At 39.3% G+C, this 27,865-nt stretch overlaps 1 protein-coding gene across 2 annotated transcripts in view; it reads right to left on the bottom strand.

Moving 5' to 3' along the window:
• Positions 1 to 27,662, bottom strand: part of SETD3 (SET domain containing 3, actin histidine methyltransferase) — a 62,387-nt gene extending 34,725 nt beyond the window's left edge. Inside the window, exons 1-4 of one of the 2 annotated variants that reach the window (XM_039552624.1) lie at positions 27,563 to 27,650; positions 19,860 to 19,965; positions 3,330 to 3,439; positions 1,641 to 1,733 (exon numbers count right to left, since the gene is read on the bottom strand). In XM_039552624.1, the coding sequence (XP_039408558.1) occupies positions 1,641 to 1,733; positions 3,330 to 3,439; positions 19,860 to 19,900 (244 nt within the window). In that variant the 5' untranslated portion in view covers positions 19,901 to 19,965; positions 27,563 to 27,650. Of the gene's footprint in view, positions 1 to 1,640; positions 1,734 to 3,329; positions 3,440 to 19,859; positions 19,966 to 27,562 lie in introns of both variants that reach the window. The other variant, XM_039552625.1, reaches the window with a different exon arrangement.
• Between the last annotated feature and the right edge of the window lie 203 nt (positions 27,663 to 27,865).

Raw genomic sequence — 27,865 nt, 5'->3', positions numbered from 1 at the left:
AATATTTTGCTAATGAGTCAAATGAGGACAATTTTAGAAATTAAAAATATTCAGTTATCAAATTAAGAGTTTTCTATACTGAAGACCATTCTAGTTCACATTCTGCAACCCAGTGTTCTAGTCAAGAGAAGCACAAACTGTAACACTTTTGGCAATATATATTAATTTATACATCTCAGAGCTCCCAACAGGAACTTCCTCTGCTAACTGTCTAAAGCCTTTATTAAGTTAGCAAACTGTGTAGTATTAACTACTATGTTCCATTAAAAATAATCTTGAAATATGCCATACTATTCCCACTATGTACACAAAAATGTTACATTAAAAGACAATTGTATATCAATAGGAGTGTGGTTAGTAGGTTTTGTATCTTCCAAAGAAAAACAATATGCTCTATTAACATAATACTGTCACACTAATTCTACCATCTCTGCCAGCGGCATCTTCCCCGTGGACAGTTTGACCTTTCTGGTGCAGAAGAAAGATACAGTGAAGAGGCCAACCCCAGTGCTAACTCTGCTCTTATCAATCTGAATTATGACTTACCTTAACACATATATTGCATCATAAAAACCTGGACATGTACAATAAGTTTACAGAAGTCATGGCACAGTTAAAAAATGAACCAAGTTCATGTCTACATCACTACAGAATGAAGTCACCCAAACAGCAGCATTTATTCTTCCCTATACCCTCAGCCAAAAAACTGATGTTCAGAGGTTTGTTAAGTCCTTTCATGAAGTAATATTTTTATGAATCAGTCAAAAGATATTAAAAACAGGTGTGAAAGGGAAATTTCAAGCCTCTTAAGTATTTGCTTTATCAAGTAATGCCATGAACTAGTCAAGCTCCATTTTTATGTAGTCTGGCTTTCTTGGTATAAAAATACCAGAGAAGAAAAAATTGTTTAAGACTTTTTCAGGTATGTCCAGCCCAAATCTACTCATTGCAAAGTTAAAAAGTTATTTCTCAGTCATTAAAACACATCAGTCATAAAAGAGGTTAATTTTATTAAAATTATATGAAAAGCATTTTTTAGAGCATGCCTCCAAATATAAACAAAATTAATATTAAAAAAGTGTCATCAACAGCAAGATGTTACAGACCATAATAGAGGAAAACTGGTCTAGTATGAAAAATAAACATACCTTGAACTTTGGAAAATTGGCAATAAAATTCCTCATTAACTGTTATATAATAAGCATTTCTTTATCTTGATTATGTGCTTCATTTAGAGCATATAGACTCATTAGCTGATGTATTTATTTTGTGCATTTATATATTTTCATCATCACTTGATGTCCTGATGTTGTATTGCTGAAACCGTTTCAACATCCAGTAAAGTCTTGATGTGAAACAGTTACAAATTTAAACTCAGAATGTCCAGATTTATAGAGGCAGAGCAGCAGACCATGCAATCAGGAACCAAGGCAGCCTATTATTCTCTAAGGATTTTTACTTCTAGTCCTTGAGATTGTGATGAGAAGACAATTTCAAGCTCCTTTTTCTACTTATCAGACAGAATTCTCACAGGATCTGTCTGTGATAATCATTCAGAATTCTGAGTATTAAAATGGTTAATGCCAGTGGTGAAGCCCACCTGAACATTTCAGAAACACTTGCAAGCATTTCACATTTACCTTTTTGCTTTTTGCGAATTTTCTCCACAAGCGAACGGATCTGTACATATTCTTCCCATTCCTTACCAGGACCTGGGGGAGGACTGCTGCATTCTGGAAATAAAAATGTTTTCTTTAATAAAGTATATAATATACATATGCACACACACACATATATATATATATATTTTAACCCCAGAATTATGGCTTCACAGTAACTTAACTGAACCCCAATACTACTTGTCCTTCAAATATGTTTACATGGCAAACAAAACAATCTCCACTATTATAAACATCCCATGATATGACAGGTAATTAATTTAGACTTTTGAAATCTTCATCATATAACTTATTTTATTTTTAATATTCTTTCAGATATAAGAAATAGCAGATGTCTAAAAAGCTTGGAAGAAAAAAAGGTAAACAGCAAGGCCATTAAGTAAACAGTATCTCAGATAAGACAAACAACAAAAAAAGTGTCTGTTTTCAATAACTCAAGCAAAGCACTCTGTTTACATTAGTCTGCTTGCTATTCTTGCTGTAATGAAAGCAGATAATAGTACAGAGCATACCTTAATTAATTGAGAAATTTGCTGGTACATACATTTGACCTGCCTAGTCAATACTGTTTTCATAAATGCACGAGTAGTGGAGGGACAAGCAAAGGAACACAAAGACATGCTTTAGCTTTAGATTACCTCCACAGTGTCTCTGCCAATATTCTAAATGTCAGTGTGTGGATTTCTTGATCTAAGCCATGTAAATCCAAGTGGACAGCTGAAGATTACCTTGCTCAACTGATTTGAAAAATCTTAGCATTGAATAAAATATGGAAGCTTGACAAAAAGAACAGCTGATACTTGTCTTTGCTTAGCAAATTAGATCTACATTTTATTTCTGGTAGCAAAGCAGAGGCCAATTGTAGCATAAGCATCAAACTGCTTAGCCAACTCCTTGTCTCCTCTTCATGAGCAATGCTAAGAAAAATTTTGATTTTTCTAAGCCAACATTTAGATGTGTCCAGAATATGAAAATCTGGACTTGTGTTTTAAAAATAACTATATCACAGCAGAGTTACTAATGACAGTAGAAAGCGTCAATAGTATTTTAGCATCATTGTATGAAATTATGCTCTGCTTTTCATATTTACTAGAAATAATGGATGAGTTCCAAGTTCCTCAACAAGTGAAGCAATCTCTGGTCTATACACAAGATCTAAGCACTACGAAAAGTTTCCAAACAGCAAAAACAATAAAAAACTTATCTAAGCAACAAAAATATCTGTGAAGTTGAACTGAGTTGTTTAATTCCTCTACTCTGGTATCAGTTCAAAGTACTGTTCAAGTGATAAATGGAAACAGTGTAATTCTTCAAGTTTACAAGAAAAACATTTTTGACAAAGCTTCAGTGTCAAGTTATCTAGTTGTTTAAAAGTCTAATCTCACCCAGCATTTATGCTTGTATTCAGATGAAAAGCCAAATGCTGCCACAAATGTGGTCTGGCCAATAAATACACATTTAAATAAGCCAGTGATGGCATATATTAACAGAGGTAGTTTAGTATGTATCTCAGAGTATCTATCTTGAGCACTCTGAAATAGCAAGCTTGGCCACTTAACAGAAAAAATGTAACTCACTGGCTTCAGCAAAATATGTTTGAGTGGTTTGCACACCACCCCTTTTCCCAGACAGTCAAAAAACGAAACTTACTTTGCAATAATTCACTAATTAGATTAAACATTTCCTTTGGAGATACTGTCGCTGTGGCTCCTGTACCTGACTTCTGAGTTTTTACTCGGCTCTTCTTCCCCATCTTCCAACTAAAACAGAGTAAGAAGCACACTGTCACCAATTACTATGAAACAAAATATGATAGGCTTGAATGAGCAAGATCTTCTTTTAGTAGTCACGTCAAAAAGAAAAGTATGAGAAATTATTTATTGGACATATATACATGCAAGTATTATTTACATAGCCTGAACATAAGAGTCATACAGCATTTCACATAGTAGCATAGAAGCAGTATTTCACATAGTTGCACATTAATTACTTCAGGGTAATTAGAAACTAGAAATCTTAAAGACAAAAAGAAAAATGATTCGAATCACGTGCAAATTCATTAGTTGTGAACAAATATTATGGATTCTAAAGTATTCATGCTATAGAAAACCAGGTTATTTTATCTCATCAGCTGCATGGCCAACAGCAGCTGAATTAGTATTTTGACTGCATGTTACATAGTAATTCAAAATGAATCGAAAATTAAGTATTCCATTTCAAAATAAAATCAAAATACCATCTGTATATCTTTGCTGCAGCTTCTTGTGATTCAAGACAACTAGTTAAAGAAAATTTATTTTCAGTTCCCAAAGTAAATGGAACATCATCTTAGGCTGGTATTCCAATATTCAGTGCCCCTTGTTCTCATGGAGGACTTAAATCACACAACGCCCCCTGGAAGAGCAGTGTAGTAAGGTGTGAAATATCCAGAGAATTTCTCACATGCACTGGGAGCAATTTCTGATGCTGGCACTGAACAGGCTTCTAGGGGAGCGGCTGTGCAGGATACGGTACTCATGAATAAGGAAGAACTGCTCATGCATGAGACAGCCAACTGCCTTGGATGCAGTAATTGTGAAATCATAGTGTAAGTCTTGAAAAAAGAAAGGAATGGAAAAAGCAGACTAAAGACTCTGGACTCACTACAATAGACAGAGCTGGGGCTTGATCAGGGAATGGTAAGCAGAATGACCTGGAAGCTACAAAGGGGTCCATGACAGCCAGTCATCTTCCTGAACTCTCTTCTCTGAGCACAAAACAAGCCTTCCCAACATGAAAGAAAAACAGAAGGCACAGCAGGAGGCCAGCTGACTGTACACAGGACTTCTCACTGACAGAGCTCAAATGAAACAGAAACATATGTAAAGTGGAAGTGGGGACAGGCATCTGCAGGAGAATATAGATGCACTGTCTTGGGCAAGCAGAGACTGAAGGAGGGAGGCCAAAGCTTGTTTGGAGCTGATATTGAAGATGGATGTGAAGGGCAAGAAGAAAAGCTTTTAACATGAGTGGAAGACATACTGGGGAAAGTGGAATTCAGCAGCTAAATCAGGAAGCAGCCTAGTGATGAAAGGTACAGAAAAAGTTGAGGTACCCAACACTTTGGGCACGGGCTTTACTGGCAAGGGCTACTACCAGGTTTCCCTTGTTTCTGCATCTAGCAGCAAAGTTTGAGGGAGAGGAGCTATCAAGTCAAAAGACTATCTAGGTAAGTTGGACCTACACAAGTACATAGGACCAGATGGAAAACATCCAAAGTACTGAAAAAGCTAGCTGATGTCTCTGGAAGGCTGCTGGCTACCATCTTTGAAGAGCCATGGCAATTGCTGATGACAAGAAACCAGTAACTTAAAATCAAACAAAATCCAACTGAAAGGCAAGGTGGAAGCAGGAGAGAATAACGGATGCAGGGAACTAGGAAGTAGTGAGTCTCACCTCATTTCCTGTACAAAACGTAGAGTTCTAAAAGGAAGTTATTTCCATGCATGACAGACATAAATGTGATTGGGATCAGAAAACAGACTTCTAAAGGCAAACCATGCACTGCCTTAAGCAGAAGGGTAAGTGGCTTCATGGGCCAGTGCTTTGACTTATGCAAGGTTTTTAACACTATCTTCCATAGCACCCCAGTTGTCAAACTGAGGAGACATGGACTGAACAGGCAGGCAAAAAAAATCCTTGAATCATGAAGTTCAAAGAGTTCTGGTCCACAATCCTTAATGCTAACTGATTAGGTACAGTATTTCTCAGTAGTCGATACTGGCCAACACCACCAGATTTGGATGCTAGGACAGAAAGGATCCTCAGCACATTTACAGATGATATAAAATGGGAAAAGCAGTCAACATGCTGGAGGGCAGGACCAGCATTCAGAAGGATCTCAACCAACTGTAAGAAGAAGCCAGAAGTGACCTTGTTAAGTTATACAAAGACAAAGGTAAAGTATCTTGCATTTAGGAAGGAAAAGATCATATACAGCATCATGCAGACTGGACCAGCAGCAGCTCTGCAGAACAGGATTTGGAGACTCTAGGAGACAGCAAGTTCAACAAAAGCCAGCAGTGCACCCCTAAACCAGTGAAAACTAACTGCAGTTTGAGCTACATAAGCAAGAGCATCAAACAGCAGGTCAAGGGAAGCAATTATTCCCCTCTGCTTGCACTGGTGAGGCCACATTTCCAGTACTGCAGCTTTGGGCCACACAGCACAGGAGGTACTGGCTAACTGGAGCACATCCAGAGGAAGGCCACTAAAAAGGCTAACATGTGAGATGAAAGACATCATTTGTTCAGTCTGGAGATGAAAAGGAGTCCACTACTGCCCTCACCTATGTGACAGGGAATTATACAACAGGTGGAGGCAGATTCTTCTTGGAAAACACAGCAAAAACTCAACAGAGAACAGACACACAATGCCTCAAAGGAAATTCCCCATAGACATAAGGAAACTCCTCACCATGAGGATGGTTGAGCACTGAATAGGATGAAGATTTAACAGCATCTCCAAGCAACCTTGGAGAATTAAAAAATTTGACTTGGCAAGGCCCTAAGCAACCTGATTTAACTTTGAAGCTAAAGCAGAAAATGGAGCCTCTCAATCTCCAGATCTACTTTTTTTCCTACAATTTCACATGTTATTGCAACTGAAGTTTCCATATCTATACGTAGTCTATACAGTAAATAATATCTTCCTGTACAGCATAGAAGATTCTATGTCCAGTTACTTTGCAGTGAGATGGGAGTGGGACAGTCATGTCCACAGCTTTGGACATCTGAAAGATTTCAAACATCTGCCTAAGTCATCAAGATCACCACAGCCATAGCAGCTTTAAGTTACAGCACATTGCACAATAAAATCCATAAAATGTTCAAACAAAAAATGTTCTGAGGATTCTGTATATATAAAAGGAACCATTTTATCCTTGGCCAGTGTAGCTAGCTGGCCCAAAATTAAATGTTTCCTCTCAAATGCTACCAAAAAGTTTTTGGCAACTGATATTAATACCACAATGCTGTATTGCTGCTGAAAATTCTAGTCGGAAAGGTACATAATCTGGCTGCTTTCCTTTTCCGTTAAGATTAGAGAGAACAAGAAACTACCAAACCCAAGGTTTATTTTAAATAGTAACTTTGAACGATCAGGAAGCAAGCTAAGTTAACATAGCTAACTTATTAACTCAAAATTAAAGGAGCTCAAAATTGACTGAAAAACAATACCTTATAAAACAGGGGAAAAAAGGTAAGGCAAAACTATAAGGTTTTTTCCAAAGGGAAGGCAAAGAAACTGAGTCTTTCATCTTCTGACATTAAACACAGCACAAGAACAAGACTAGCTCTGAGTATCCAGAAACTGGGAAGTCCTGGGGCATATCCACAGCCCCTGATTTTAGCAGTCTCTGACAGATAGATGTCAGAGGCTCAAACAACCCACCTGTGCTGCTTAATTTTATGAGTTCCCCTCGAGTTGCAAAATTTACTTTCCCAATACAATTTCTACCATGAAAAGCCCACACATGCAGCTGGTAAGGAGAAATCCCACAGATTCAATGTGAGAATCACTGTCTGATCACATCTCTCGATGTTTGTGAATGAACACTGGACATCCTCTTGAAAGGTGTTGTTCTACCACAAACAGTTACATTCGATATGAGATTTCTTAATATTTTTCAGCTCAGATGAAGGAGGCAGTAATGCTCATTATGAAATCCATGCTGAATTTATAATAATACAAATTGGAAACAGGATCAATATAAAAGGTCAACCTGCCATAATGCAGTGTGAGACAAAGATAAAAAATAACAATACCAACAAAAAAGGAACTTAAGAGTTTATTTTCATGGTCTTCCCATTATACAGTCTTTCCTTCTGGTTTGTGCTTTTCTTTACCCCTCAGTAGTTTTCTCATGGTACATATCCTTCACAAAGACTTTATCTGCACATCACCTATTCACTTGAGTGTTTCCCTCCCCCACAGCCATCCTGGTACATTTATTTTAGACTCTTCTGCTCTTAAGAAAAATCAAGTCAGATGGGTCAGTAATGGATCTAACAGCAGGTTTGGAGATGGAGTCCAAAATCTTAAGAGCAAGAACAACACAGTTCTGTGTTGATTCATACAAATGTTTTCTACATTCCCTCTAAGCACAATTCCTTGCATCTTTAGAATCATCAGAAAAAGCACTCACACAGTATGTATTTCATGATAAAAGTTATAAATTATAACCTATAGTTTATAGCAAGATGCTCATAAGTATTAAGATACGTAGGTTGAACAAATGAAAATATTTTGAAGGATTTTGGTTTCTCATTTCCAAGAATAAGCAAGCTAATCAATCAATAAATTAGGGAAAAACAATCTTAGCAGATGCTCTGTATAAACAACTGCTAATATACTGCAGGCTTTTTTCTTTCCATTACTTTTTTCGTAAGTTGTATTGAGAGGAAGAATCTGCTTGAAATATAAACATCCATCAGTAAATTTATGAGAAAAAAACCAAAAAAAAAACCTGTGCACATATTATACATGGAGACATGAAAAGTGCCACCATGGATTCAGAACAATACAGCAATACATGAAGGTGTTCAAATATGGTACACAGTCAGCACTAATTTTTGAATTTTTCCTTCTATGAAACATGTTAGTAGCAAGAATCCATTTTTCCAATGAAAGTATTGCCAAGAATTATGTCTAAAGATAAAGCTGATTTCAGAGGATGTGAACTTCAGCTTCCCAAATACAATGAAAAGGAAAATTTGAACAATGCTTTGTATTTGTATTACTATCCTGGATGAATATTGTTTCAGAGGCCAAACCCAAAAATCTAGCTGAAATCTGGCCTACACAAGTAAGAAATTCAAGGCTAATACAAGATCTGTCTCAGCTACTACTAATGTTCAAATAACGCACAGCAAACATACCATAGAAAAAAACCAAGTTCATTGAACACAACTCTAAGATTGATGGCACCATAATCAGAAATGCATTTTTTCAGTACACTGCTACCAGCATATGAATATGAAATAAGCTAAGTATCTCTGCTCTCTCCTTTGATACATGCATCCTGTCTAACTATTGCTTCTTAGTCATCACAATTTCTACAGAGAAAATATTCTGCATGCATGATTAAATCAGCGAGTCTCTCTCACTCACAAAAAAAGCAAAACCGTCAGACTGATATCTTGAGATATCTGGTTAAGGAAGTATTTCCTTTTAAGGAATCATCTACCTTGATCAAAACTGTACTTTTTTGATCCAATTCCTAATCAAAAAACCATGTTTCTACTTCCTACATACTTAGCTTCATTCACTGCTCAGTTACATGAAACATATATAACTATTTAAAACCTAATGCATCTGACAGCTGTATTGTTTAGTAAGTCATAATTTGAAAGGATTTGCTGCTATACATAGCTGTCTAGAAAATGTATTCCAAATAGCAGCACAGTGAAGTCTTTGTACCATTAAAAAAATCACACACTATATTTCATAAAATATATAATATAAAAATAGCTTATGAAAAGTTTTTCAAAACTTTTGAAATCTAACAGAAAACTTAATCCAATTTCACATTTGGAAAAAGAGAGAGTTTAGTTGAGCAGTGCTCTGCTGTATTTAACCAGCAAATGATGAATTGTAACGATAGCAGGAGACCCAATATGGAGGAAGTGTTTCCTTTGTGAAACTACCTTTTGTAATTCAGTTCATGAAATAGATTTTAGAGTTAAATTTCAATTCAAAAAAAAATCCCAGAATTCCAAGAAATATTTGTAACATCAGGAAAAAAACCCAGTATATTTTCCATTTGAAATAAAATTTCAGATAAAAAGTATCTTTTTTTTGCAAGTGACTAAAACTATTGTTCAGAAAGAAATAAAGTATGAACCCTCTTTTTGACATAGCAATGAAAAAAATAGGTGTTTTCCAGTACCTGCATGACAACAGAACCAGCAATAAATACATATAAAAATATATATATGTGTGTGTGTGTATATATATATATGTATAAAAAATATAGCTGCACTAAGTGGAGAGAAACAAAAAATCCTTCAGATGAACCACAAACTTTATGAACATCTGAAGAAGCAGCACACATTTCAGTGGAAAAGTGATTCAGGTGGTTTTTTTTGTGTTTGGTTTTCTGGCTGTATTGTGGTGAATAGCTTTTAAGTACTATGCCATGTTTTCTTTCATATGAACGCTGTTGAAAATTCCTGAAAGCATTCTCCAAAGAGCGAGTACACTGACAGCAATGATGAATAACCTTAGTAATACAGAACACAGCCACATTTCCAAATATAGTGTATCAGCTGGCTGACAAAAAGAATCATGCCAAAACTGGCAGTGAGGGGTGTAAATGATCCATCTCCCCTCTCCAATACTGCTATCAAAGAGCAGTTGTGTGGGGTCAGACTTTGAACTGGTTTCCACATCACACACAAAAATAATATTTTAATGAGCTGTAAAATATGCCTCCTCTTTACTTACATCTTTAAGAAGTGAGCATGTTCACAGCTTTAGAAGGTAACCATGAGAAGTCTGCACAAAACCCCAGAAGTACTAAAGAACTGCCAACAAGTGAAAGCATTTTTGTTGTTTTATTAGAAAAAAACCCATGATTGCTTTAGCATTTTATTTAAGAAACCAAGTACTTATGGTATTAGAGAATTTGACTTCATCACAGGACCACATTTCCTTATGGACGCAATGCCAAGCTAGCATGATAAAATATAGATCTTGCCAAATAATAGGTCAGGAAAAAAAATCCATTTAATCATTAACAAACCCCCCCAGCTTTTCACATTCACATGACAACCAAGAAGTTCACTGCAGTGCTACACAGAGCTGCAGTCAGGTTTGATAGGAAAAAAAATTGTAAAATCTATCCTTAAGCACTGTAGAGACACCTACCTCTCCTTCTCTCTGACTGGGTGAAAATACAAGTTTGCAGCCTTTGTCACAAAACTGTGAAAATGATCACTGCGCTAAGCAAACACTATGTTAATTTTTAACTGTGCTGGTTTTAAAAAAATTATCCTACATGATGCAGACTACACGGAGTCTGATTTCTTCTGGATGAGTATCTCGCTTTCTTTCCCAATAGCCTCAAAACCCCTGCAGTGCTCTGTCACCCTCCTCATCTCTTTCAGGACTCCACATTGCTTTCTGTTCCCTCCCGACACGACCACACGAGCCAGGCAGCATCTTCTTTTGCAGATTTCAATATAACTGTGCATGTTGGGCAAAACCACTAGCACACGTGGTCACTAACTAACCAACAGGCCAAGAAGGTGAACTATTCTCAACATAGCTTTTCCTCTAGTGAGCAGGTCAGGTTCTGTTAGAATACTCCCCCTCCATCAAAGCTGATGAAAACACCCAATAAGGTGATGGGTGAAGCAGGATGAACTGAGCTGCAGTGAGAACTGACAAGCCTTATTTGCTTCAGCTATTACCTTTTACTTTACAGAGTACTAAACCAGCTACCCAAAAATTTGCCAGGCCTTCATAATACCAACCAAGTTAGGAATTCCCACAGTAAGAGTTACCTCTTCAAGTTTAACTTTGCTTCAAGGACTCAGTACATTTCAGTGCAATATCTTAACATTGTATCTTCTTTAATTCAGATCCTTGTAGATGCTAATTATATTATGTTCTCATTATTACATAATAGTTACCACTCCATGCATCTACTTGGCACATATGGGCACAGATGGCAGAGGGGTGCAGATCTAGAATCTGTATTAGAAGGACACATACGGGTAAACAAGAGCAGACAAGAACACAAGGGAATTCTCAAGCCATGCAAAGAGCAAGGAGAGGTGAGTATAGTAGGTGGCCGTGGGATATGTTCCTTGGCTGCATCAAAAGGGGGGACAGATGAGTGGGATGTACACAAATGAGGCTTGCAATTTCTTTTTCTAGTTTGATTGCCTAGCCTAAGTCCTTTTCCCCTCTGCTTCAGAGAGGGAAGTGTATCATCTCTTATATCAACATATGTTAAGAAGCCAGGGTCTTAAAGGACAAGCAAGCCTAATGCTTCTAGGAAACTGACAGGAGTTCTCCAATCTGTATGTAGGAGAACACAATTTTACACTTGCTATGACCAGTTTTATGCAGAATGTGATCTTTTGCTTCCACTGATCAAGTTCCGCTTTTTCTCCTAAACTTGAATCTTATGACTGTGGCTAAAAAGATAAATACATTTTATAGCAAATAGATGAAATCAAGAAGTGTAAGAACAGTGTGGGTGGAGGAAGAGATCTGTGATCTTTAAGAAAAATTCAGCTTATACATTTACAATGAATGCTATGTTTTCTTGTGTAAACCACCTACATCATGTCACTTGGAAACCACATTAACATTCTCATCACTCCTAAGGTATTAATCTAAATGTACCCACTAAATAAATGACTAATTAGTTACTGATTCAATCCCTTTCCCCCCAGCTCTCTCACCTTTGATGTACTCCACCCCTCCTCTTCTTGCTATACATTCTCTTCTCCTATGACTGCCTTTTCCTTTTTCTTCCACTTCTTCTACAAACTTGTCCCAAAAGCTGTTCTAAACACAAATGTCATTGCAGTTCACTGTCTTTGTGTATTTTCTTTCTCCAGCATGTCTCTGTTCTTCTGTTTAAGTTGCAAGCTCTTTTGGAAGTTGGACCTTCTGTGATTATATAGAGTAATAATAACAAGGCAGCCTATTTTTTTAAACAGGATCTGAAGTATTTCTGGAACACTGATGACAATGTTGACAAAAATGACCTAAAGAAAGCACTAATAAGATTAATAATAGAAAAGCCCATATTTTTTCCACTTATGATTGCATTCCACTTAAAATACAATATGAATTTATGTTTCCCTTAGCCATAACCCACACAATTTCCCTGAAGAGCTAGCTTTGATACACATGCTCCTTGTGGCAAGACGCTGTACTCAGAAAGAGTCCAATGCACAGCACAACTAACACGGAGTGCCGTAGGATCTTCTGCTCTCCCAAAACAATTTGCACCCCTCAAATGCAGTCCCTTCTTGCTAGTTAATCTGTATACTCTCTTCTATATAAAATATAGGCCACCATGTTTAGGCTTTTCACTTGAACATCAAGTCAAGAAAGCCATCTCCAGTAGCAACCCACAGCTGCAGATACGCATGTTCTGCAGGAAGAGGGAGATCCTAGAACACACATATATTGGTTACACACTGCAGGTTTTTTCCAGTTCCATCTTATGAGGTTCTGCTTACCATTGCCCTCTCCTTTTCTAGTGTCTGCTTCCTGGATTCAAGACCCCCCAAAGTCACAGGTCTTCCTCCACAGTCATGTTGATTAAAAAACACTTACTCCATTCCCTTGTATCTTCCCATCTATAAAGAACTGCACTGAACAGCATCCACCATCTCCTGGATTAATAGTAAGAAGTTGCTCTGCTCTGTTTCTTTGTAAAGCCTACAGTTTTCATCCTTACCATAGGCTTTATTTCTCTTCTCTCCTCAGCCTGTCATTTACCAGAGGAAAAGTAACAGTGACAGCAACCAAGAGAATGCTACTTAGAGACCTACAGGAAAAGCAGGACAGAGGGATTTTCTCCAATATGTTCATGCTGCTTCTTGCGGCCCAAGCTGCAGGGTAGTACGCTTCCCTTCTTCAGGAGGCCTGTGAAATCACCCAGGGCAGCTTCGCCTACTTCAAACACAAACTCAGTTTTATTTTCTTTTCAAAGCCCTGATTTAACCACATGATCTATTTGCAATAGGACTCTGAACATTTCCTCTCTCAAGTAAAGCAAATTAAATAAGTTGTCACCATCACTTCTTAACAAGAACAGTCTTCCTGAGAAAAAGTCTTTGAAAGCCTCATGTCTTTTGATTCAGTTAATTCATTCCCACACCTTTTCTCATCTTTCACAATCACTTAGCCAATGGATTTTATTCCCTTCAGGAGGTAGGTACCATTTACCTCTGTCTCCCCTCTCTGGGATACTTGCTTCCAACATGCATCTATTTTCTTCAAGGAATCTACCACACCAGAGGTTGTAAGCTTTGCTGTTCTTTAAAGCAGACACAGTACCATATGAAAAGTACAATCATCTAAATAAATATAACTGATTAGGAATAAACTTTTCCCCCAATGGGGAAAAAAAATAAAGACTGATACAGAAAATGTCTTCACTAATGAAAAGAACTTAGTGGCAAAAAAATCCTTAGAAATGTATGTCTATAGTCTTAATGCCTCCAAATGAATGTTTTCTCTTCCTACAGGATGGGTTTGAGTACAATTACAGTATATGCATGGCATTGCTTTAAAAACAGTTAACATCAACTAAGTGAATTAAAAATATATATATTGTCAGATAACATTTTTGCTTTTTTACTTATTCAGAAAAATCCAGTTCTTGCAATGCATCTGTTTTTCAGCTAGACCATCTTTTTACTTAATTCTACATCTGGGCTGTTTACTAAGGCACAAGACAGTCACATGATTGACAAATGCTTCAACAAATCCAGATGTAAAATACATTTTGATTGCCTGTGAGAACACTACTTACATGTTTCATCCTGGAATAGCTGTTTGCTATGACAGTGTAATCCCAGAAGAAACACCCTCAACATATAGAAGAAACTTTGAAAAAGTTTAGTCTACAAAACAAATAAGATTAGTTGTTGTCAAGATCTTATGCTCACATAAGAAAACTTCCCAAATGGTAAAACCATAAATACAGAAATGTTAATATGGCCCAAAATATTTATTAGCCAGTATGTCATAGCTACACAAGACTTACAGTTAAAAAGCTACTTTGATTTTACCTGTAATCCTGTGCACATACATACTACACAATGCTTAAGTAAAAGCGTTTGTATGCTAAGACAAGAACTAGTAATTATGTGTTACCTTTGCTGTACTTAAGCAGCTTTGTAAAGATCTAAATATTCCACAAATTTCAAAAATAGGTCCTGTGATGGCTTAACACAACCTGTTCTACTTGCCATTGCAATGTGCCAACAAGGCTCAAAATCACTTCAGCATATCATTTCAGACTGCAACTCCTTGCCCATGCTGGCACATTTACCAAGTGTCTTCATGGAAATCTCAACATCAGTGATGACTAACAAGATCAAAAACTAGGACCTTCCATCACCTGTATTTTGCTTAGTCAGACTAAGTAACAGAAGTAAAAAAAATTAGTCACCGCTGATGACTATGAAGGCATGAGTTAAAATTAAACAACACTACGTTAACAGAGGTGCAACAGAACACTGCAACACTCAATACATTGCTCCAGAGTGAACAGCTAAGAGCAGAAGTTCTGTCCATGTTCAAGACAGCTAACACGCTTTGAGATTTTGGCAAGGCCTTGCATGCAATTAGGACTTTAGGATTATGCTATCCAAGCATTTATTTCCATGGGAGTTGTTTTTTAACCCAAAATGTACATTTCGCATGGCTGTGTCTTGGTCAGCAAGAATCACAGTAATTTTAACCACCAAAAAAGAGGCAGCACCTCTTTAAATAGGGGAAAGATAATAAAAATTTAACCCATTCCTCCGCTTGTGTTACTGAAAAAAAAAAGTGCGTGTGTACCATCCATTTTTTTTTTCAAATTCTCTAGAATGCACAGAAAAGATGGATGCATATTGATATATATCACTATATATTTACTGTGAGCTGCTTCACATAACAGCTAGAGCAGAAGGAACAAAGCCTGGCTGAATAGCAAAAAAAAATTCTTGGGTATCATTATGTAGACTTCTTAAAGTTCTTTTTTAATTGCATTATAGTCAATAGTGTAAGTAACACATAACTAGGAAATAACATATATTCCAATTAACTGAATTGTCTCAAAGGAAGAGATTTAAAGATGAGGACATTTAATGCCAAGGACTACTGTTTAATTGCAACAATAATTCCACCTAAGTGGAATGCTCAAGCAACCTAGTAGCAATTGGGCCCACAATTATTGCTATGCACTGAAAAATTCTCCTCTGAGTTCAGCTTAGTTTTTGCCTTAACACCTTTGCCTACCCTCTGCTTTCCACACATACAGCAACTCCAATATGATTTACTATTGCCTCCTACACTGCTGCCTTCCAATTAGATAATTATGTAGGGCCATCATACTGACAAACCACATCTCCAGTCTCAGCTTAGGCAGCACGTCCTATAAAGGGACAGCCACAGTCCTTGGGCCCTTCCAATGTAACTAATTCACATGCTGAAGTTACTCCTCCAAGCAGCCAGGTGATGCAGATGTAACCATACATCAGATACATCACATACCTTTCACTGAAAGAGCTTACTACCCACAGAGTCCTTGCAATATGTACACAAAATTACAAAAAACCTCTTGCAAATCACGGTAATGAAAAGGAGGGAGGAAAGATGATACCCAGTGCAGAAAACAAGTTTCTACAAGCTTTAAGACTTGTTCTAGGCTATGTGGCAACATGCACAATTCTTGCCCTCAAAAAGTTTCATTATACATTCATGTCTTGTACCAACCTAAATTGGCTGAGTGTTTCAATACCACTGCTGGAAACAAAAAACCACTTAAGTGTCTATATTTGGACACTGAATTGACACTACCCAGTGTGCACAATTAAATTGTGCTAGAAATTATAAATATCTGAATGCAGCTACAGTTTCATGTTGCTTCCTGGAATACCCTGTCCTTAAAGAAGGGAATCTAAGCAGTTTTTAAGTAATTGCTGCATTTTTTTCTAGCTAAGAGTATGAAGCACAGCTGTTCCATTAAGCTTCTGCAGCAGATGAATTCCTTGAAGATGCAGTCAGAGGTGGTACTGGTGGCACTTCACCCTGACCAGGAGAGCTTAGGATCACTATCAGACCACAACAAACAAAACATGGTCCAGAAGTATTTATTGAATGCCCAGGGCTTCCAGGCTGCAGCCAAGAACCACAGAACAAACTAGTGTGAACAAGGGAAAGACAAGTTTGGAGAATTCCAGGGGGTATTTGTGTACCTTTTCTTAACCTTTCCAAGATGTGGGAATAGTTAATGGGCTTGCTGTTAAATTATACAGTGCACCTTGTACACTTCTGAAGGACACCTGACAGCACGTATTGAAATAGAATCATAGTTGTATGGAGGCAAAAAGTTTGGAGTGGCACTGCACCTCCATGAGAACATGCTGTTCTTTACCCACACAGAGGGTACACCTGCCTGCCTTCCTGCTCTGGGTGCAGAGTGACATCAACTCATTGTAAACATATATCTAAAAGTCTATCGCTGGCCATTCATGGAAATAATGAATGAGCATTACTGTCATTCATTCCATATATACCCATGTGAAATTTCAGGAGAGTTGAGTGCTTTGTTATATAGCAAGGTTGTACAATGGTTGCCAATGTATAAATCGTAGCAGTGCACAGATTTATAGCAATGCAATTGATAAGAAATACTCTGGGGATGCTCCTTAATAGCTTAAAAGAAACATTTTACCAATACATTTATTACAGAACTGCTTCTTTTGCTGGCAAACCCTTACAGCAGGGATCACAGCCCTCAAGCCCAGTTAAGATTACACTTCAATTCACTGCAATTTTAGTGTCCTCAGAAACCACCCGGGGCAGACCAAGCACTCCACATTTCTAAATCCCAAAAGAGTACTATTTTGACAGTTGGGCGAGGAACCTCTGGCAACATTTAAGAGCTATGAACATTGAAAAAAAAATTTCTGCAGTGAATGCCTGATAAGTGATGTAATTGAGGGCTTAACAACTGTCAGAAAGTCTTCCAAACCCACTTGCCTTAAGCCCACTCCCTACCTAGTGGTTAAAATGGTGATTATTTTAGAAGGTGTCTAGAAGTTTCAGGTGAAAAACTGGCAGTTTTCTGATGGTTTTATTCTAGACCTTGAAAATGAAGTAGCATATTCTTTCAAGCCCCTTTATATCTGGCGTTCATAGTTGGCAACTTGAGACCTTACAGTCTCCTCCATGTTTACTCAAACACTGCAGTGGTTTGAAATAAAGAAGCTTTTAACATACACATTTACTGGGCTCTAAGGAACAAGAAAGACACAGCAGTATTAAGTGTAACTTGGCTTCATCCCTGAGCTTTCAGATGTTTGATAAAGTAATAAACAAAATATATGCAGACCATAAAGTACTGAAACTGTCATCAGCTTCTCAGAATTTTAATCATCACAATTCAGAAGAATGATGGGAGAACTGTTAGGCAGCACTTTTTTTTTGGTATGCTTGCAGGTGACAACACAGACCAAAGCAGAAATATTTTAAACGTTTATTTTAGCACACACATTACAGAGTAAGCACATTGCCCACTCCAGTTCCAAAACACCTAGGAAGGCCATATAACTTTCTGAACAAAGCTCTCCTCTCTGTATTAAGGCAGAAAGATTGACCAGCATGTTTTCACAAGGTAACTGTCTCTAGTATACTAATAAACTGTTAACATGCCTGCTGAGAATCTGTTTTCCTGCCCTAATTTGGTGCACACCCCTAGTCGTGTCACCAACCTATCCCTCTGACCCCCAGCCATGCACTGAATCACAAAGTAGAGCTGACCAGACCCTAGAAGCAGTATTTCAAAATGTTCAGATAAAGAGCTGCAAAGATTTCTATAGTCTCCCTATGAAACTCTAGGAAGCCTGAGCTTGTCTTGCCTCGGATCCCTCCAAACTGAGATTTCAATGTTCTTATTTCTAAGTACCTTCATTCCTAGTTTCCTGGGCTTATCTCATTCCTGCACAGCCAGCAAAAATAATCCACTTGCACAGATTCCAGCAGCTTGGACTTTCAACAGTCCCAGGCCTCTGGAGACCCAACACCTTCCATCTCATCCAAGACCTGCATGGTTTCCTGTACTGCAGCAAGGATCCAGTTCAAGCAGCAGCCTCAGGTGCTGCTGCCACAGTGAGAGCCCCATGTCCCTCACCAGCAACACCGCCAGGTCTCCTTCGGCCATAAAGGACCACGAACTGAACTTTGCATTAACCAACAAGTCACACCTGCAACACTTGCAAGATGAAGCTTATATACATCAGCCCAAAAAGAAAATTTGTTCCTACTGAATATAATGTCAAATGAGGGAAAAAGCAGCAGCATGACTCCAGACAAGACTGGCTGTTAGTGTTACTATGATTCCCAGTTCTTGTAGCTAAGTTTCCTGCTACCACAAATAGAACCATTATCTACTAGTCTGACAAATTTGTAGATAGATAGAGATGACTTCCACTCAGACCAAGTAATTCTTCCTGAGAGAACAGAATACAAACACCGTGGCTATTGTAGCTGCTCCTGGTATCTTGCTGCAGGTCATACTGCTAAATCTCTATCCACCAGAGAAAAATGCATTCTGGGAGCAGCAGTACTCTCCAAAACTAGACCGCTCGTGTCCTAGGCCTTAGGCCAACATGTCATACACTGTCAGGACAGAATTCTGAAAAAATGTGCTCAAACCAGCTTTTTGTTATTAACCTGATCTGCTGTTAAAGAGTTTTCTGGGAAAGATAAAACTTTATCTTTAGAGACAGTAAAATATTCCTCAAAGTTGCACAGAATTTCGCTGTCTTGGAGCGCTACAGTAAAACCACAGTACAACAAATAAAACCAGCATCATTACACTAACTTCCCACTATCAAACTAGGCATAAACCACGCCTTTAAGACTACGCTCACTGTTTACTAGAGTTTGCAAAGTTTTTGGCTGTTCATCTCATTATATGAAACTCTACACTATACCTTCAAAACACTTAGAGACCAACTCTCAGACATCACAGAACAGAGCAAGCAATTTTCGTATTAGTCTATTCATTTTTTTTTTCTAAGTGCCCAAACTCAAATTGCAACAGGCCAGTTTTTTATATTCAGGCATGGACTCAAAGACTTGGTAAGTCAGAGAAGCAGGTTGTAGAAGCCAGGTATCCTACAGTGACAGAAGAAAATCATAATTATCTGTCATTGTCTTGAAAACAGGAATTCTATTTTCTAATAGGGCATTGACAAATGCAAAAATTGTTATTTCATGAGCCCTTACAGAGCTCACTGTTCCCAAGCATCAGCTGGGAACAAAAAACTGCTTGAATGCTGACTTTTGGAAATAAGGGCAGAGAACAGATACAATCTGAATCTGACAACCACACGAAAACCCAACAGTCATTTTCTGCAACTCTAAGTTTTACAGTTCTATCAGCGTACTCACCGCATCAGCACACAGAGCTTCTCAAATTGGTCTGACAACATCCATTCTACTTGCTCCTGACTGACAGAATCAGGTGCAGCATACTCCAGAGGGACTGGATGCTTCTCTATTTTAAGGAGAGTTAATATATTAATATGCTATTGATGCAACTCTGGTTAGCAAAGGGGAAAATGAAACACTAAGTGGTCATCCAAAGTAACCAGCCATTTCTTTCTTCACCAGCCAACCCTTACTACCTTCTACAAGTCTAAAAATACTATCCCAGCACACAAAGTTCCTGAAGCAAAGAAATTCATCCACACACAGTTCAGCTTCCTGTTAAGATCCACTTCATTTGAAAAAGGCAGTTTCCAAAGAAAAGATTGTCCAGTTGCAAGATACATCTAAATATATCTATCTATCTATATATATGTATCTCCATGACAGTATCCAAACATCAAGACATTCCAGGAATATCCAGACACAGGCAGTTACCCTCCAAAGTGAGAAACAGTAGTTATAGAATTATAGAATGGCTGCTGGTTTACAGAGGTTAGAGATGGAGTACGACAACAAGACTGTTGAAATGTGTCCATCACCAGTTTCCCTAAACCAGCAGCTCTAACCATGCCACCTGGAAGCTCACAGACGACCCAGACACCACAGCCTGTGCAAGGCAGTGGAGACAGATCCAGAAGGTTCTGAGTCTATTTTGAAAAGTCAGTTTTGTTTATGTAAAAAACTAAGCCCTGGACAAATGGGTCACAGGCTTTTAGATACAGGCCAGTAGCTATTTCTGAGTAACACATTCAACAAGAAAGAAACTATGCAGATGCATTAAAGAAATGCTTTTGTACCAAGGGTTCAATTGACAAAACTGAATAAATAAACCTGTAAATAGGTGCAGGGAACCAGCTAAGACTGGAAGATCTGAACATTTTATCACTGGTTTTGAAGAACTGAGAAAACTGATACATATCAAAAGAATGGAAGCACATATTGGTGACAATTTATCATATCCCAGTAAAAGTCTGGAAAAACCAGTGTTAAAACCAGAATAAGGTGTAGTGACTATCAAAGTAGTAAAATGGAACCATTTTGACAAACCCTAAAATGCTGTCTGAACAGGTATCAAAAACGTAACAAAATCACCTATATGCCTAACACCTTCTACTTTTGGATGATAAATTTTGAAAATGATAAATCATATTCTGTTGTATTTAGGGGGAAAAAAGTAACATCAAATGCTAAAACAAATCTCATATAACTGTCTGGAACTAGAGATTTGATGCACAAGGGTAACTTGGTGTTTGTTAATGCAGGCATCTGGTCTCAGGCATGGTTTCACAAAATACACTCTAGTGGCTTACTACTTTCACTTCTTCTAAGACTACACAATTGAAAACTGAAGGATGGAAATAAAGCCATTCCGCTACTACTCCATCATTTTTAAGATCTTAAGAGGTAAGACTTCCAATGATAACTTCTTCCAAGCTCAGGAATGCTCCATCCCTTTTTGCAGAATGTTAAGTGAAGGTGGCAGGTCTGCATCAGCAGACAAGATGTTCCTGAGCAAAGGTGGCCAGAAGTCTGCATGAATGGAAAAGACACTCCTGACAAAACTCAAACAAACAGAAGAGGTGGAAGCACGGCCAGGTTACTCAGGAGAAATCAAAGCACTGTTTGAGCATGCAAGGGTGGGGACAGGAAAGCTAAAGCCCACTTGAGTTGAATCCGGCAAGGGACAAAGTAAAAGAAGGACAGTAAGAATGGCTTCTACGCGTGCATTGGGAGCTAAAGGAAGAGAAGACAAGGCAAGGTGTGAGCCTGATGCTGAATGGAGACAGGGAACCGGGTGACAAAGGACACAGAAAAGAAGACTGCTACTGCATGTCTTCTTCAATGACAAGACTTGACTTCAGGAATCCCAGGCCCTGAGATCTGATGTAAGGAAGGCTTACCTTTAGTGAAATAGGATCAGGAATACAAACATTTAAACAAACTTTAAAAAAAAATCTCACACTGAAAGGGACCATTGGAGACTGACTTGTTCAACCCCCCTGCTCAGGCAGTGTCACCTAGAGCCAGCCACCCAGAACCATGTCCAGACAGCTTTTAAATATTTCAAAGAATGGAGACTCAGTCTCCAAACAGTGCTCAGTCACTTTCACAGTAAAAAAGTATTTCCTGATGCTCAGAGAGAACATCTGCTGCTGCAGTTTGTGCCTGTTACTTCTTGTCACTGTGTACCCCCGAAAAAACCTGGCTCTGCCTTCTTTGCACCCTCCCCTTCAGGTATTTGTACACACTGAGAAGATCCTGTTGAGCCTTCTTTTCTCTAGGCCAAACAGTCTCAGCTCTCCCAGCCTTTCTTCATATGAGGAAAGTCCCTTAATCAGCTTAGCGGCTCTCCACTGGCCTCTCTTCAGTAACTCCACCTCTCACACTGGGCAGCTCGGAACTGGACACTACACTCCAGATGTGGCCTCACCAGCGCTGAGTGGAGGGAAGCCGTGGAAGCAAGTAACCTTGATGGGAGAGCAGGGGATGCTGTTCATCTCTACATCAGTAAGGCTTTTAACAACATCTACCATCACATACTCAGACAAGCTAACGAACTACCAACTAAATTAGTGGACAGTGAGGTGGACTGAAAACTGGCTGCACTGCTGGATTCAAGAGGATGTGGTGCACAAAGTTCAGCTGGAGGCTGGTCACACCAGCATACCCCAAGGATTAGTACTGGGACTAACACTGATTATCATCCTCACTGATGACTTGAGCAGTGGGACAAAGTAGACATACAGTTCCACAAATTATATAATTGCAGACACTAAGGCATTGTTCATTTGAATTACCTAGAGGCAAACCTGTAAAAAGAGGTCTTTCAGAAATATTTGTCAGAAATATTTCAATAAAAAAGTTCTTAAATGCAAAATCTTCTTCTCTCAGTTCTTGAAGTTATTATGTGGCTACATCTACAAACAGTCATCAAATGAAGATAACCAAGCACCTCTAAGAGAGGCCACAAAGACAACCCCCACAGGACCTGTCAAGGGCAGGAAACAGCCTGCACCTCGTGCTAGGTTGGCACCAACCCCTTCCCACAAAGTAACTCATATTCCCTTAACTTAGCATGAGAATGGGCATACTAGGCAAGACCCAGCACACGTGAAGCTCTGGACCAGTAACATAGGTTCCATGGAAGGAGAAATCCACACATCACATTCTCTTCCTACTCTGCTGAAACACTACTTGAAAACTTTAGGCACTAGTACTATAAAGCATTAAAGACAAAGCAATATTAACTGAGAAACACAGGCAGCATTTGCAACGTAAGAGACAGTTTCATTGAGAGAATTTCATCACTATTTATCATATTCTAAAATATATACAAACATATAAAAAGCACAACCTGCAAACTGATCTGCATGCAAAAGGCTACAATCAGACAGCTAACATAAGAGCCCCAGAGATGGACTCCCCTCCTTTCAGTGCAGGTTATCACACTCTTAACAGAAACAATCAAAAAGCAACTAAATAGAACTGACAGAGTTTACAGTCCATCTTTAATTACAAAAACAATTTTGGCCTACATTAAAACACTAATTGAAAACAGCATGTTCAAACACTGCTGTAGGCACTTCCAGGACAGGGCAGTCAACTCCTTCAGAGATATTGGGAATATACCCAAGAATAAAATAAGCCAGGAAGTGGATACTAATCTGTCATTCCCCAGTTTATAACAGACTCTAACACTGGGCTCAGAAAATCCTTCTGAAGAGTAAAAAGATCTCTCAAGTTACAAGTTATATTGTATTTTAATTCCTAATAGGATATTAGCAGCTACATTCTCAGAAACATGTCTTTCCCTGCATTTCTGCTTTATGTATTACCTACATCTGGCCAACTTCAGAGCCTGTAAACACCAGTACTGGAGACAAAACTGATCTCAAGCGGAGTCATTCACATCTGTGCATGATTCAGCCCAGGCTAGACATACAGGCGGAATCCTCCCTGCAGTGACAGGTCTGCTGCTCTGGCCTGGCCACAGAACCCAGAACTGAAATGAAAGAATACAGCTCTAATTCTTCCTTATTTCAAAGAAAGAAGGATTAGCTGACTACCTGAACAATATGGGAAGTAGTAAAGGAAGGACATGGATAGATGGAGCAATTGGAATAGTAATTTGTTAGAAGAGATGCAAGCAAGAGGCAATGTAGGGCAGAGCAGCTAAAAACAGAAAAAGGGAGCAAAGAAGGTTAAAGCAGAGGAAGGGCAAGACCAAAAATGCAATGTTAAAACACACTTGGGCATGAACTCACCTCTTAATTTGTACAAACACAAGCCTCTACAAAGTCTAGCTCCAAATACACAAGACTAAGGCCAGACAACGCTAATGGGGCATTTTTATGGAGCAATGAAGAACTCCTGCTGTACTTTTCACTTTGAGAGGCCCTTTCTCATATTTTACGTAATAGTCTAGGTTAAAAACATTATTAGACATCTAAAACCAAACCTAGGAAGCTGAAGTGTCTCTATAAAATTATCTGACAAAGGATGGACAGAATCAAAAAATCCACTTTACTAAAAAAGCTGTACCACCACAGGTTTGCCAACATGAGCACAAGCCTAAAGCATCTGGAAAAGAGAAAGACTGAACCACTGCTGTATGCACTGCATACATCTACCCTGCAAAGAAAAAACTTTGCTAATCCCATTTTAGTGTAAGGTTAAGGAAAGAATGACAGTATATAAATACTACTGTGATACTGGGAAGAAGCCAATCTACAAAATAATATCAAAAGAAGCTACTAAAATTAGCTAAATATTTGTTTGATACACCTACAATAAACAACAACTATAACAAATTTAGCTAATTGTTAGGAATCAAATTCCAAAAGACATTTATTCTTAGAATTAGAATCAAAGAAAACTGTCTTGCCAGTATTCTGATTTCAGATGCTTCACATAGTACTAATCTACTAAAAAAAGTAAGTACTGTCATTTTGACATTATCTCCCCCCACACCCAGTTGAACCTAGCTAGATATTAGGCACAAGACTGCCTCATGAATTAAATATAAACTTCTGGTAAGAAATTATTAATTAATTTGAAGGTAGCACAAAATGCTGAAGGGCAAAAAAAAAAGGTCCATATCCAAGAGAACAGCTCAAAAAACCCCTATGTGTTTCTTAATTCACTTTTATCAGCTTGCTAATTCAGAACTATTACATTATTTACTATGGGTTTGTCCTTATACCCCTTCACCTCCCATTAAAGCTTTCTTAAGCAGATGGAGTGCTTCTTACTATCAACACCTTACTGATCTTTCTAGGGAAGATAATTTACTAACTATCCACAGGAAACAAGCTCTTAACTCCCTTGCCTCTCTCTTGAATCAGATCCTCAGACAGCTATTTGATCAGAAAAAATACTTACACTTTGAAGAAAATAAGCTGATAAACTCTACCAATTTGCCAACCCACTTTTGTAAATTTATTTCTTCGCTTGAATTTTGCTCCTCCTGAAGACTCCCACAAACTCTTTTTTCCTAATTCCTTTAAAGCAGAATTAATTAAAAACCTTTAGGTACTCTCTTTACCTGCATGTTCCTAAATAATGTTCTTAACTTAGAAAATATTAACCTCACTTTATAAAATACAGCTCCTAATTGAGAATAAAAGCAAGCCAACCCTGCCTTCAGCCATCAGCATGGGCAGATTTAACAGAACCACCCAGGCTTCCAAAAGCTTACGCCACAGGCATCATGAGGTCTCATGCACCAAGCACTATGACAGCCTAGTAGAAAAGATACAGATCCCTCAAGACTTCCAATACCCTTAAAGCATCTATTTTATTTTCAAAGAGAAACCACTGAAATACTCACTTGCTGAGAACAACCCAATTTATCAGATTAACTATAGAATCAGCACCACTATGATGAAGTATTACATAGATACAGTAGACATGTCTAGATAGATTTATTAAAATGAAAACATCATCAAGATATACACTTTTCCATGCAGAGAGCCATAACATGGTTTATTTTTAATTTCTGTACCATACTGAAACCAGAATTCTATTTCAAGGCACATCTGATTTCAGCAACAGATCAGGCCATCTCTGGAAACAGTGATACGCAGATTACAAACAATTTTGGGGTTTGTGGCATTTCTTCTCCCAACACCCTAAATCTATTTCTCGGCACACAATGCCAAGAATGTGTTTTCAACCATACTGCAATATATACTTCAATCCCTGCTAAACATAACTTGAAAACTTTATTAAGGCACAAGTCAGAATACTTGAGTCTCTACCATATTAAGTTACTTAATTGAGCAAAAATATCAGGAAGCCACCCCCACCTTTGAGCCCATCATGCCTTTCCCTCCAACAACTTGTACACTGGCTTACTATTTTATAGCAGGAACCTGATAGTGGACATACAGAATGCCACAGTTGTTTACTCACCTACAAAATACTTGTTTCACATGACAGTTATGAGCTTACAACAACTGAAAGCAGAAAACACCTGAGAGACATTAAACTAACGTTGTAGCAATTTTCAGAGAACAAAGCTGTCACTTGAATAGACAGGTGCTTACATTACATACTCTTAGAAGGAACAAAGACAATCTACTTTCAGCCTGATCTCAGGAGCAAGCTTAGGTTCCAAGGACAAGTCCATCTAGAAGAGCAGATGCCAAGCTTAGGGAAGAACATCTTTGAGCCGTGAGGGACAACTTCCAAAAGGAAGAACCGAGCTTGTCCTGATAGATAAATGTAGGGTAAGAAACTCTATGCCAAATTCAAAATTTAGGAATTTGCTAAGAACTAAAGGCAAAGCACAGCCTCAGCTTAAGCAACTCTAATCAAGTGTTGCTGGGTAAGGAAGAAGAGGAAAGGATCATGGGACAGGCAGCTGCTGTAGCAATAGGGGAAGGCTGAAACACCGAGGCTGTTTCAGGAGTAACACCCCTGTCGATAACCAGTTTACGATTTATTCTAATTTTAACCCCTCCCCCTTTCTTTCTCCAAAGGTTTCACCCCTTTACTAAAGCAGGCTGCAGACGGGATAAGAAAGGAAAGAAACCAGAGCACTCTTCTCGACAGCCAGAGGAGGACTCTGAGGAGCCACACACCCGCAAAGACGCCCCTGAGCCAGACCCCGAGAGCCGGAGGCATGGGAGGCTCTCCGGGAAGCTGAAGTAGCAGTAGGGCGTATTCAAACCGTGTCACATATTTAAAAAAAAAAAAAAATTACATCATGGGGAAAATAGTTTTAAGCCATCTTCTTTACTATCGTTTCTATCAACCTCTCGAAGAGGAATGAGGCAAGAGAAAACGCCAATGCCGCCGCCTGGCTCACTTGAAACCCGCGCAGGCCGGGCTGGAACGAACCCGGCCCGCCCACGGCGGACCCGGGGGACGCGCCGGCCCCTCCGGCCGGGCAGCGGGAAAGGCCAGGGCGAGCCGGAACGCAGGCTGAAGCTCCCGGGGGAAGGAGGCCCGGACCGGCCACGCAGAAGAAGGCCAGGCCCGCGGAGCGCACCCCGAGGTGGCGGGAGGGGGTGTCCGGAAAGAGCGGCGCCTCCCGCGGGGCAGAAGGCAGCAGAGCGCGGCAAGGCGACGCCGCCCGGAGGGTTGAGGGGAAGGGCCCGTGCCGCGCCGGGGCGAGGGGGCTGAGGCAGGGGAGGGGGCCCGGGCAGGCCCCGCCTTACCTCCCGCCAGCGGCCGCTCCTGCCTCGCCCGAGGGAGCGGCGCACCCGAGCCCGTGCCGGACGCCACTGCCCGCGGTGGGGAGGCGGCGGCTCCGCCCGGCCCCGCCCTCTCTGCGCCCCCCGCCGCCATTGGCCGAGCTGCCGCCAGCCGGAAGGCCCCGCCCCTCCCGCGCGCGTGGCGGCCAATCCCCAATGAGCACCCGCTCGCCTTCGCGGCCGGCCTCCGAGCAGGGCACGGCAGCGCTCCCGTTGGCTGTCATTCAGCCCCTGCTGGCCCCTTCAGGCTTCTATTGGCGTCCGAGG

Source organism: Corvus cornix, chromosome 5 (genome assembly GCF_000738735.6).
Source record: "Corvus cornix cornix isolate S_Up_H32 chromosome 5, ASM73873v5, whole genome shotgun sequence".
NCBI lineage: Eukaryota > Metazoa > Chordata > Aves > Passeriformes > Corvidae > Corvus > Corvus cornix.
This window is presented reverse-complemented; position numbering and strand designations above follow the sequence as displayed.